Consider the following 12,925-nt stretch of genomic DNA (forward strand, 5'->3'; position numbering starts at 1 on the left):
ATACAGTACAGTTATAATTAAATATACATAAGTTGCTCCAAAAGTAATGCCTCCTCTTTATTTCCACAAAAACCACAGCACATACAAAGAGCAAAATGACAACACTATTAGAGAGAGCAAATTCTCAGCTACAAAACACTACCTTTCAATATAGTCAACACCATTAGCTATGCATTTTTTGCCAGCAATAAACAAGAGCCTGCATGTTCACAGTTACCTGGGGGAAGAGGCCAACCCCTACCTCACCACAATCTCCTTTCAGGTAGTTATAGAAAGCAATAGGGTTTCCCTTGAGCCTCCTCTTCTCCAGACTAAACAATCCCAGTTCCTTCAGCTGCTCCTCATAAGACTTGTGCTTCAGACCCTCACCAGCTTCGTTGCCATTCTTTGGACACACTCCATGGCCTCAATGTCTTTCTTGTAGGAAGGGGCCCAAAACTGAACACAGTATTTGAGATGCGACATCACCAGAGATGAGTACAGGGGAATGTTTACCTCCCTGGTCCTTCTGGCTACACTATTTCTGATACAAGCTAGGACATTACTGGCCTTCTTGGCTATATGCATACACTGCTGGCTCATGTTCAAATGATTGTCAACCAACTTCCGCTCTTTTTTTCCACGCAACATTCCAGCCATGCTGCCTCAAGCCTATAGCATTGCCTGGGGTGACCAAAGTGCAAGACCCAACACTCGGTGTTGTTAACTTTCATCCCACTAGCCTCAGCCTATCAATCCAACCTCTCCAGGTCCTTCTGTAGGGCTTATCTACCCTTAGGCAGATCGACACTTCCCTCCAACCTGTTGTCTGCTTATTTACTGGGTGCACTCAATTTCCTCATTCAAATCACCAGTAAAGATATTAAACAGGGCAGGCCCCAGTACTAACCCCTGGAGAACACCACTTGTGACTGGAAACCAGATGGTTTTAATTCCATCCACCACCACTCTCTGGGCCCAGCCTTCCTGCCAGTTTTTTACCCAACGAAGAGTGTACCCATCCAAGCCAAGGGCTGCTAGCTTTTCTACGAGAATACTGGGAAGACAGTGTCAAAGGCTTTGCTGAAGTCTAGGTATACTACACTTCTGCTGCATGGAAGGCTGCACCTTCCATGGCTTCCTCACTTACCCATCTTTTGAGTTCCAAAGCCTCAAATCTATTATGTAAGGGCATATGGGAAGGTGAGGTAGATCCCCTCCCTCTGTCTGACATTGACAGCACAGGGGATCCACCACAATTTGGGGTGTATCACTCCAGTGCCTTTCTCAGGGATATGGCATTTAGTTGCTCCACCAGTCTCACACATCTCCTGCTCACACTCTGATGCTGCTTAATCTCTCTACATCCTCTTTAAGCTCTGTCATCATGCTGAGCAGATCACCTACCTATTCATACTTCATACAGGTGATATCTCTATCACCCTCCAGTGGCAGCATCGATTAATGTCTTTGGGTGCAATTTTTTTTTTCTCCACAGAGGTGTGCAGGAATTCAATACACACCTCTGTTTCACCTGCACTTCCATGTCAGACACCATTTTGTCTGACAGCTCCTCTGCTGCCATCTATCACACAGCAACAAAATGCAATGGAATATTGGTGGGAAGGTTCAGCCTCTACTGTCATACCACCAATATCCTCTTCTGATGTCATGGGCCAACATAATAAAAAAGGAGGCATTACTTTCAGAGCAGCCCTTGGACATGCAGGTTATCCCTGTTATCAGTGTTCTTTCTTTTCCTTTCTTTTCTAGCATTCTTAAAACCCAAGTCCAGTTCCTGCCTTCAAGTAATAGATTTTAAGGAATAAAATGCTTATCTCAAGAAGGAGCATGGAAAAGACATAATTGTTTGAACAGTGTAGCATTCACTTCATGATTATTCACCTCTCTTGGATTCAACTGGGGCATTGAAGGGCTTTACAACTTTCAACTTTTGGTTACTGACACTGGGTCACACTTACTGTCCCACAGCTGGATGTAAACAGAGTACTTTTGCAAAAAACATCCAGTATCCCCACCTGAAGATGTTTTAAAGAACATGTTGATTTTTTATGTAGTGCTTCCTCATCTGCTTCAGGCAAAATCCAGTGGGCCATTTTAAAAAGTAAAGCCCATCAGAGAATGCTTACATGAACATCAGAAGTGAAAGCCATCCTCTTCTAATCTGAGTGGAGAGCAGTAACAAGAAGTTAGAGGCAAAATCATCCCCTATCACCCCAGATACTTATTAAACAAACATGCATCACCTAGACAACTGAAAGTTGTGCACTGACTTTGCAGGAGACGTGAAGTTTCCATTAGGGAAAAGCAATTTAGTACCCATGTTTTATGGGAGAGGCGAGATGCCCAGTGAGGAAACTGCTCTGTACATACATCAAGTGAGATGAGATTAAAGATCTTTTCTCGTGGCATATTGATGAACAAGAAGATACTGCTAAACAAGTTCAGTTGCTTGTAGGAGCAAATCTACCTATTGCAGCACAATCTAGTTATGCTAAGTAAGTTATACTACTGCTTAACATAGATCTACATTAGTTTCCTTTCTTCGGTGCAATGCTACTTTGAGCTGTGATCTGAATATTGCCTCTGACCAGATTGTCTTCTGCACAGTACTAACTGGTGGGATCGTAACATACTCAAGATACAGAGTGACCAACAGCAGACATCTAATTTCTATATTCAAAAAGTCAATTTTCATAGGCTCACATATATATGTGTGTGTATATATATATACACACATATATGAATTACCTAGTTGTAGTAAGACGTGTGTTGGCCTCTTTTCTCAGTTGACAAGTCACAGGATACAAGGAAACAGTCTCAAGTTGCACCAGGAATGTTTAGTTTGGACATCAGGAAGAACTTATTTGTGGAAAGGTTGGTCAAGAATGGAAGGCTGCCCAAGGAAATGATGGAAGTGTTTAAGAAACGTGTGACTGTAGCACTTAGAGGTATAGCTTCTGGGTAGACTTAGAGTGTTAGGTGATGGTTGGGCTTGATGATAGTAAGAGTCTTTTCCAGCCATTTCAGAGAGAAATCGTCTCTTGGCCCTTCACAGTAGTACAGTTTATAGCCTTAATTGATAGTTGCACCTTTCTACTTGAAGGTTTCCTACAGCATGGACTGACTACTTTATATTATGTCTAAAAAGTGTAATTTTTAGAGGGAAATGTTAAACTAATATGTTGCTGCCACTAGATGGCAAAAAGCACACGCAGAAAGCAGCAACATGCTTCTGAGAGGACAACTGCTCTCTGCACTAAGGGGAGTTCATTCCTTCCTTGGACAGGAAGGAAATAAGGCAGTGTAAAAGTCCTGTCCAAGCATGCACTGTTCTTTTGAAAGCTCTGCCTGATGATGCACATCTCTGCATAGAGTTGGGCTTCTTTTGACAAAGGGCCCTATTATAATCATGACAGAAACATGGAACATGGTAAATGGAAAACTTATGTTGTAAAGCTAGCTACCACAAATTTTTAACAAAATGTGCAGTTGCACTTCCCCACAGAGAGCATGGCAAATCTTTGATGACAGGGCTCAACAGAGTTAGGGAAACTCACTGCAAGAAACTGAAAGTGTCTCTCTTTGTTCATTCTTTGTAGGTGCCCTGCCTTCAGCAGGAGCACAGCAATAGGAAGAGTCTGAATCTTGCTAGTATTCTGAGGTACTTTCTGTGAAGGATGCACAGGGATACTTGTTAGCTTGCTTACTTCTGGGTTTGTTTCCCTCTGGGCCCACTTCCCTCTGCTTCTGCCTCTGCCTTATGTTTCTGAACAAGGAGATCTTAAAATACTTAAGCTCTAAGCCAGCTGATCAAGGTATGTCATGATGCTAGCAGGCCTGGTGCTTTTCACACAATCTGGAAGGGCAAAGCAGTGTGTTAGGAGCAGCCTTCTGGTGGTACACAGAAACACTTTGCTCTCCCTCCAAGTTTCTGCCCTGAAGCTGACATGAACTTAAGTGGATAAGCAATGGATATTTCTGCATTGTCCTCATCCCTGATTCTAGGAGGAGCTCAAGCTCCTGCCTTCAATGCCTGATTTGAATTGGCCCTCCTGCTAAGCTTGGTACACATGAAAGATTGCAGCCATATTGAGGATGCTTAATGTAAACAGGCACCAAAATACATGACAACACAAGCCATGTACTCACATCAAAGCTCTGGACTCTGAGGTTTCTCCATATCTGTCTTAAGTTTCCACTTAGTTCCCAGACAGTACTGCTCAGGCCTTTGCTGTAGCAACCCAGTGTGGAGAACCAATTCCTTCTTTGGAACTTTTCCTCAGGATGCTTCAGTGTGTACTGAGCTGTGACAGGGGCTGGGAAGGAATGGGACTGCTGCTTTCCATGTCTGCTCCTCTGAGCAGATTAAGGGAACAATGGGGGCATGAGCTCAGGTTGTAGCACCCTGGGCATCATTTCAGCATGGTAGATTCAGTGACGTGGAAATTGGTTGCCTTGTTTTACTAACCAGACACCTGTAATTAGGGCTGCACATCAAGAAGCTTTTTTTCCATACTGGAGAATTGTGTGCATGTTCCTTTCAAAAAACTGCTTATGAATTCTAATAGAACAAAATGCAATAAAGTAGCATGAGTTTTTGAAAGTGGAAGTTGTTGGAGGAAAGTTTCCCTCCATGAAGACTAAGCTAACCACTACAGATTCTTGTGGTTTTGCAGCTGGAGGAATTGGAAGAAAAGCATATCTGGCTAGAGCTAAAACTTCTTCCCAGAAAGAGAACTTTTTCCTTCTGGTAGCATCTTCTGAAACTGCAGCTCTAAAACAGCTTGAAGAACACATGCAAAGGTAGGTAGGAAAGCTAGACAGCGGAGCAAGGCTTTGCTTCCTAGGACTGTGTGGAGAGAGAGGTTGACTCATTACAACACAGGAAGTTAATATGGGATTTTGAAAAAAGCTTTTGTTTTAGGTTGCATTCTTTCACACTGTTCTTTCAGAATTTGTGCTCTTGTGAATGTCCACAACAAGCCCTGTATTTCTCTTCCAGTCTCAAGGTTGGAAGTGACAGATTGGAAGCCACAGTTCAGCAAAAAAAAACCAAAATGAATGAAGCCACTCAGAGCAACCTGCAAGCCTTTGTCTCAGTAAGCTAGTTAAAAACCTCTGTGAGTTTTGCAAGCTCCTGAGCCTTGTTAAGTAATTCTGTGGGGAAAATGCAGGATGACATTTCCCTGGAGAGCCTACGAGAGCTGAGTTCCCAAGCTAGGCTGACCATAGGCTGCTCTGAAAATCCTGCCAGTCATTTCCCCACCTTTGTGGTTTTGAGAATTTTCCCATGATACTATGGCAAGCTGTACATAACACTAGAGAAGATAAGGGTTTACACTAACATGCTGGTGTAAAAATTTTCTGGTTTAGGTCAGTAGTGGTATTGAAGACCTCAGGCTGCACTGTTGACATTCCTCCTGCATTAGAGGTATTTGTCAAGTTTGTAGAACTCTGTACAGCACTGACTTGAAGCGCCTCATTGTCCTTGATACAGTGGCTAGAATTGTTATAAAGCAGTGCTTCCATCTGAGCCTATGTGAAGCAAATGATTGTTGGTTTAGGTCTAGGAAGGTAGGGAAGTGACTGCAAGCGCTGTGCTGTACTGATATTGGCAAGAGTAGCAGTGACATGTGAACTTCAGGAACAAAAACTGCACATATAAAATAACAAAACTTAATTTTTAAGGTTTGTTATTAAAACATATAAAAAAGAGAGCAACAAAATCACAAAACCAGTGGGATACGTGACCTTGTTTCTGTGAAATAACTGCATCCAGCTGGTTCGATGGCAGTGGTTGCTATTCTTAGTGAGCACTCAAGGTGTTCATCAGAGTTTTGATGAAATTTTACTTTTCCTGTGCTTCAGCTTTGAAAACAGTTGTTCACAAACATATGTACTGCAAAAGCGGTGGCACAAGTAAGGCAGAAGACACTTCTCTCTGGTAAAATGAGGCTTATAAAAGGCTGGTAGAGAGACACGATCAAACTTCTAGTTGCAACTCCATACATTCCATTTAAAAATTTGCAAGTAATTTATTTATGTCAACTGAAAATGGAGTCATAAAGAAAGCAAAAAATTTATTTTTTTTTCAATCTTGAAACCTATTATTAATTTTCATTGTCAAAATGGCGCAGCTGCATCTTTTTCACTGTTCACATGGCTGTGTCTAGCCAATGTATCAAAATCCATTTTGATATGTTATTTACCATTACTTCATTATTCATCATTACCAACGTTCTTTACCATCACCTGAGTTAGTGCTGCACTGTGCCCCATGCCCTCCTTTCAGCCCAGGTGGGGCAAACATCGCACCAATGCTCAGTTGGTGCTGAGGGGCTGTGCTGGGCTGCAGGTGGGGCATACCTGATCTATGCCTTTGGGAACTGGAATAAATTCTCAGCGTATTACACTAGTGTTTTTTTTAAGCAGACATTCATCACTTTGTCACGGTTTATGATTTGTAAATATTTGAAAGTTTTATTTAATTTTGTTATCAACTAGGATGTGTCTAAACCAAAAAAAAAAAAAAAAAGTCCAATTACAATATATCTATATCTACAACAACACATAAGTCTATTTGAAACTGCAGCATGACCTGATCAATCTATGTGGTTCTGAACATATGAGGGTACTGTGTTACACAACAACTCTTTCACTGTTTTGAAAATAACATCTCTTGCTTCTCACTTAGAGGAAGCCTAAAGAAATCCTTTCTGCGTTCTCAAAAGAGAACTAGTTGTTAATCCAGCTGAGGATTAACAAACTGTTTGCATGAGATAGCGTGAGAGTTTCAGACCGGACTGAGAACAAGCAAAACTGTATTTAAGCATACACTTTAGCTGCTTGGGACAGTAGAATACCAAAAGCACCACCGCAGCTCCAGCGCTCCACCTAGACAGAGCTGGAGCTGCTATAGTCTCTAACTGCAAGATGCATACAACTATCCAGTTCTCCTCAAAGCCCTGGAGCAAGCAATGCAGAAACATGCTATCTGCCCAGCCAGACTTCCTGGCTTGTAAACTCAACAGTTGGAAAGCAGATGTTGTAAATCACCAGTGGATAGGGACAGGACAAGGGAAAATAGTTTTAAACTGAGACAGGAGTTTTAGGTTAGATAGTAAGAGGAATTTTTTTCACTCAGAGGATGGAGATACACTGGAACAGGTTGTCCTATGAGGTTGTGGATGCCCCATCCCTGGAGACTTCCAAGACCAGGCTGGATGTGGCTCTGGGCAGGCTGGTCTAGTGGTTGGTGACCCTGCACATAGCAGGGGGGTTGAAACTAGATGATCATTGTAGTCCCTTTCAGCCCAGGCCATTCTATGATTCTATGACCAGACAATGAGCAGCACACTGTTATCAGTCCAACAAGACTTTACAGCTATTGTTACTCCTTGGTAAACACACAGTGATTTAATAGGGGGAAAATAAAGACTGGGAAAAAGAGAGTTTTAGACTGCCATTTTGTACCTCAGAGCAGCAAGGACTGTGAGCTAAATTATCCAGCTGTATTAAGTTATGTCAAAGGAAAGGTGAGTCTTTAGCAGACTAACCCAAATGCCAATGCTTATGCAACACTTAAGCCACACGTAAGCCCTTACTTGAAAATCTTTCTGTGCTACATGGATCTTGTACTGTGTAACAGAACAGGAAAGAATCACCTCATGCAGACAGGAATTGAAATAGCAATTATTTGATGATACTCAGAGAAAGCTCCAGATTACCTAAGGAGAACACACTGAGAGGATGAGGAACCACAACAGGAAACACAAACTTCTGAAAAATAAAAAGGAATTATTTGTTTTTAACAGGAATTAATTAAAAATATTCTTTAAAAGGGGTATATTCAAAATCATCCATATCAAAGATTAAATAAAGAATGAACAAAGAAGGGAAAAAAGATGGAAAAAATTGAAGACAGAAAGCTAACAACTGGTATAGTAACAGGTTCTAGTAGTTAATTCTGCAATCTTTTCAGCAAACAAAAGAATGAACAGTTTCTATTGTACCCTTAAGTTTATATCCACAAGCCCTGTAAGTAAGTCTCAGCACAGCTTGCCAACAAGGTTAAAAAGAGCCTATGATAACTACTTGCTCCTGGAAAGAGCAGTAAGGTGGCATTCTGTGTTGTCACCTTTTAAATAAAACCCTGCAATTCTTCTAACGCATCTGGAAGAAAGTAAATACACCCAGCTAAAAACACATCTTGTTCATCATTTCTCCATTAAATGATTAAGGAGATGCTCTCAAAATAGCTCTCTCTCAAAATCACAGAAGTTAGGTTTTGCAAACTGGATTTGTTTGGCAGTGGTTTCAACAAAAAGTTTTTTTCTTTTTCTTAAGTATTTTTTTAGAAGAAAGATCAAGCCATCTCTTCATTTTTCAGAACTGAGATGCAAGCAGCAGTTCCTAAACATAGGAAAAACTCGTGCTTTGACATCTCTATTAAATAAAACCCACAGGGAAGCCAAGAATTAACCCTGCAGACACACGGACCGTTATCCCTGCTGTTATTTCAGCAGCGCCAGGCAACAGCACCGCAACACATCGCTGCTAGGCGCGTCCTGACGCGACAGAGTCTGCGCATGCGCACACTCTCTGCGCTCCGCGGCGGACACCCTCCTAGCATCGCTGTGGCTCCGCCTCCCGCTGCGCATGCGCGGGGCTCCCGGCTCTGGCAAGGGGTCTGGGGTTGCCTTCCCGTCTGTGAGTGGCCTTGCATGCAGTGCGCGGGGCTCTCCTGAGACGACATGAAGAAGATATTTAGCTTCAGGAAGAAGAAGAAGGAAAATCCGCCGCCGCCCGGCGGCGCCGCCTCGCCGTGCCCCGCCGGTGCATACGAACTCCGCCATAAGGAGCTGGGCAAGCTGCACCGTGCGGCCGCTACCGGAGACCTGGCCCAGGTGCGGCAGAGGCTGAAGAAGCACGGCATCGACGAGCGCGACAAGGCGCAGCGGTAAGGGCTGCGGGCCGGGCCGGGGATCCCCGCTGCCTCACCGGGGCACGTAGATCTGCCGTTAGCGGGGACCGCGCTTGGCTGGCACGGACAGCAACGGCCGCTGCGATGTGCCCTGCCGGCCTGTTTCCCTCGGGGATTCTTCGTGGGGCTGGCGGGACTTCCTCCTAACTGAGAGCTCTCTTGGGGGGCTGGAGGGCCGGGACAGCGACAAGGCTGCGGGTTTCCTGAAGGCTTTCCTGCTTGCGAAGCTGATGGTGGTTCCTTCAGGTTGTCGTATTTCCCGGTGCTCGGTATGAACAGTTTTGGGATGGTGAGGGACTCCTGCATAGTTGTGTTGGTTGTGGTTGTGTTACCCATCCGAACTCTTTGCAGTACACTGCTAACACTACGTGCTGCTCAGCTCTCAAATAATCATCAACAGGCTTCTCTTCAGAAATGATCTTGTACATTCACTGGGGAATTTCTCAGTGGGGACAGTCACCCTCGAATGACTGCTCTGTTGCTGCTGTAATTTGTTCCATATCTGTGGCAAGGCATGATGAGTTCCTTGAAGTTCTGCCTGTTATTTCATCTTGTCTTGCTCCAATTTATAGAAGGGAGAGGAGGTTCTTTGCTACGTGCATGCCTGGCGTGAGATTAAGAAACTATGGTTCACATGTTGGTCCAACCAGTTTATTACAAACCTTAATCAGGGAGATGGTGAGGGGGAGGACGGACACTGTAATGAATTAGGATAATGGGGAAGGGAAGAAGAGCAATAGAAAAGATAGGAAAGAAGCAAGAGTCTTTATAGAAAGCAAGAGCGAGACCATGGATCCACTGTGGTTCGTAGTTCAGTCACTGATCTTCAGTAGTAGTGGGTTGTTGGGCATTGTTGTTCTGTTGACGATGACTTTTCAGTGGCAGTACCAACTTATAAATAAGTCCAAAGTGGTACAAATCCAAAGTGGTTGAGCCATCTGTCCTTGGAGCAGCAGCTTCTGGCTCTGGGATCGCAGCAGAAATCCTTTGTTCCCATCTTCCAGGCCTTGCCAGAAGACAAGAGGGAGCAGGGATGCCCACCTGCGTCCTGTTTTTCACAGGATACGATGGCATCATTCCCCAATTTTCCTATACCAAGCTGGAGCTATTTAGTCACAGGCCAGATCTTCCACCAGTAAACACTCCTGTGCACTCCCTTGTGGAAGCAAGCAGCTCTGGAGGAATGTGTTCTAGTGTACACAAAGTGATGTCACACAGTAGCACCCATTACTTGCCTCCTCAATAAATCAGTTAGAGTCTTATCACAAGTACCACCTCAGGAAGCAAGCTTTGAGCCAAAAAAAAAAACAAACAAGGATTCTCACACATCCTCATCTTCTCTGCCTTGAAGGAAGCTGGTCTTTTGGAGGAGGCTCCTTGGCCCACTGGTGGTGGGATCTGTTAAGACAAGAGGGAGCGGCCTCAGGTTGCACCAGGGGAAGTTCAGGTTGAATATTAGGATAAATTTTCTCCAGAAGAGTGGCTGTGCATTGGAACAGGTGGTGGTGGAGTCACCATCCCTGGAGGTGTTCAGGAAACATGTAGATGTGGTACTAAGGGACATGGATTAGTATGCAACATTGGTCATAGGCGGACAGTTGGACTGGATATCTTGGAGGTCTTTTCCAACCATAATGATTCTACGAGAAATGGCTGTATTTCTGAATCACGTCACTGCATTTGCACAGCTCTCCGTTTCCATTCCCATGAGCTGTTGTGCTCCTGTCTGTCAACGAGGTACCTCAACAGGTGTTTTGTTGTAAGGTTACTTGAAGTTTCCAAAATGCAGAGAAGGGATCTATCCATGGTGATGCACTTTAAAAAAGAAAACATAACAAAAAAACTCCCTATAGATGCCTGAGGAATTGCAGGATTTTATTGTGTGACCTTTGAGGGAGAAAGATCCTGATGCTTTCTAGCTCAACCCCTGCTTTGTTGGAGCAGGTGTCCCACAGAGCAGCAGGAACTGTGCCTTCTGCACACAGCCAAGCCTGTGCTGCTCTGTCCTGTGATTAGGAGAGAAATGCCTGCAGGTACTGTTTGGGTGACTGTGGCTTTGGATACAAGCATGCTGGTTAATTGGCATCAGACCCTTAGCAGTGCCATAGTTTGAAAAAGCCCCTTTCTTTCTGTCTTGTGTAGTGGAAAAACAGCTATTCCTCCCTGAAGAGGACTTCCTCTGTGATATCCTATATATATCATAGTTAGAAGCACGAGGAATGTCACATATTACTTTCTTGTACCCGGGATAGCAGTGTTCTGCTGTCTGCTCTGCCAGATGTTGCCAGATATTTGGTGCAAAAGTGCTCTACTAGTTGCAGTAATAACCAAACTAGCACGTGATTTTTTTTTTTTCTAAAGAACTCATGTCTTGAATCTGTGGTACAATTCTAGTGTGTGAATGATCCTGGGAGAACCTAGAGGTTTACATGCATGCCACCATAGACCTCATATTCCCAAGCTTTAGTCTCTCTCATTGTACCATGAGCACATTTCTGTCAGAGGCTGCAAGCAGTGCCTTGACACAGAAATCTTTGTGAAAGTTCAGTTTTACCATGGAGGAAATGTTGTCTCATTAAGCAAATGCAGTGGACGGTTGTTCCTATCCAGCCTCAGGGTTTGGGTATACAGCTGTTGTTACTGGTAATGGATTAAGCTTGTTTGTTTGTTTGTTTTATTATGTTTATTTTGGGAGGTAATTGGGATGGAGAAATGAAATTTGGCGTATCCATGTACCACAGAGTGAAATGATTTATTTAGCTGTCAGTTTCAATTTACACGTTTAATTTTTAGGACACCACTGCATCTTGCTTGTGCAAATGGACATGCGGATGTCGTTACGTTTCTAGTAGAAAACAAGTGTAAGCTAGATCTTTTTGACAGTGATAACAGATCACCACTGATGAAGGTAAGTAGAACATGTTATGCTGCTGCAAGTAGGAATTATTGACTATGTACTAAATGATGGATGCCTTTCTAGATTCTTTACAAAAGTCTGTGTAGAAACATGCAAGCTATAATTGTGGGCTAGGTGTATGCTAGCTTATCTCGGAAGATGCTTTTATATTCCAGGAGTGGGAAGTTGTAGTAGTTGTGACACAGTGAAGTATGACTGCTGGAAATTTTACCTTTTTTTGTGTGTGTTGTTTCCAGGCAGTGCAATGCCAGCAAGAAAAATGTGCGGTAATCCTGCTAGAGCACGGTGCTGATCCGAACCTGGCAGATGCTAGCGGCAACACTGCCCTTCACCTGGCTGCTGTAGCTCCTAACACATTTCTAGCAGGGATGTTAATTGAGCACAGTGCCCGTATTGATGCTCAGAATAAGGTACATTTTGAGATGTGTTGGGGGAAAAAAATGTTCTTTCGAAAAGGTGCATTGATATTTCTATTGAAGATTTTTTGTTTGTTTCGTTTTATTTTTAACTTGAATGATTTCTGTCCTTTCAGGATGGATGTACTCCCCTTACTCTCGCTATCTCTGAACATTGTGATGGGATGGTGGAGCTCCTCCTTAAAAAAGGAGCTGATGTTCATGCTCGAGATCTGTGTGAGAGGTGAGGAGATGGTCTAAACTCTGCAGGTTATCTTACTTGTCTTCAGTTTAGACTGATGAGAGGGATGGGAATGAGCATTGCAGTAGAAAGACATGGAGAAGAGTTTTTGCAGGTCTCAGCTTAGCTTGTGTAATTCATTATTGCATGTTGTCTGCATTGAGAACTGCAAGAAAACACTGTTTATGGTAGCCACTGTGTCAGGAAAGTTCCCACTGTGCCGGCAACCTTACTGCTATGCCATAGAGAGTTTTTCAAAGTGACGTGTAGTTTGTATGCAAGTGTTGTTAATGTATAAGCTGCTTCTTCTGTTCATAAAGTGATTTTATTTTCCTTTGAGTGAGCAAATGGGAATTAAAATAATTACAACGTCTGACTAAAATTAC

General features: G+C 43.3%; 1 protein-coding gene across 33 annotated transcripts in view; it reads left to right on the forward strand.

Moving 5' to 3' along the window:
- Positions 1-8,670: 8,670 nt before the first annotated feature.
- Positions 8,671-12,925, forward strand: part of ANKRD26 (ankyrin repeat domain containing 26) — a 59,854-nt gene continuing 55,599 nt past the window's right edge. For 32 of the 33 annotated variants that reach the window (XM_048956988.1, XM_048956997.1, XM_048956903.1 and 29 more), the window contains exons 1-4: positions 8,671-8,962; positions 11,780-11,894; positions 12,140-12,313; positions 12,436-12,542. In XM_048956988.1, the coding sequence (XP_048812945.1) occupies positions 8,757-8,962; positions 11,780-11,894; positions 12,140-12,313; positions 12,436-12,542 (602 nt within the window). In that variant the 5' untranslated portion in view covers positions 8,671-8,756. The remainder of the gene's footprint in view (positions 8,963-11,779; positions 11,895-12,139; positions 12,314-12,435; positions 12,543-12,925) is intronic. The other variant, XM_048957007.1, reaches the window with a different exon arrangement.

This window comes from Lagopus muta, chromosome 1, assembly GCF_023343835.1.
Source record: "Lagopus muta isolate bLagMut1 chromosome 1, bLagMut1 primary, whole genome shotgun sequence".
Classification (NCBI taxonomy): Eukaryota; Metazoa; Chordata; class Aves; order Galliformes; family Phasianidae; genus Lagopus; species Lagopus muta.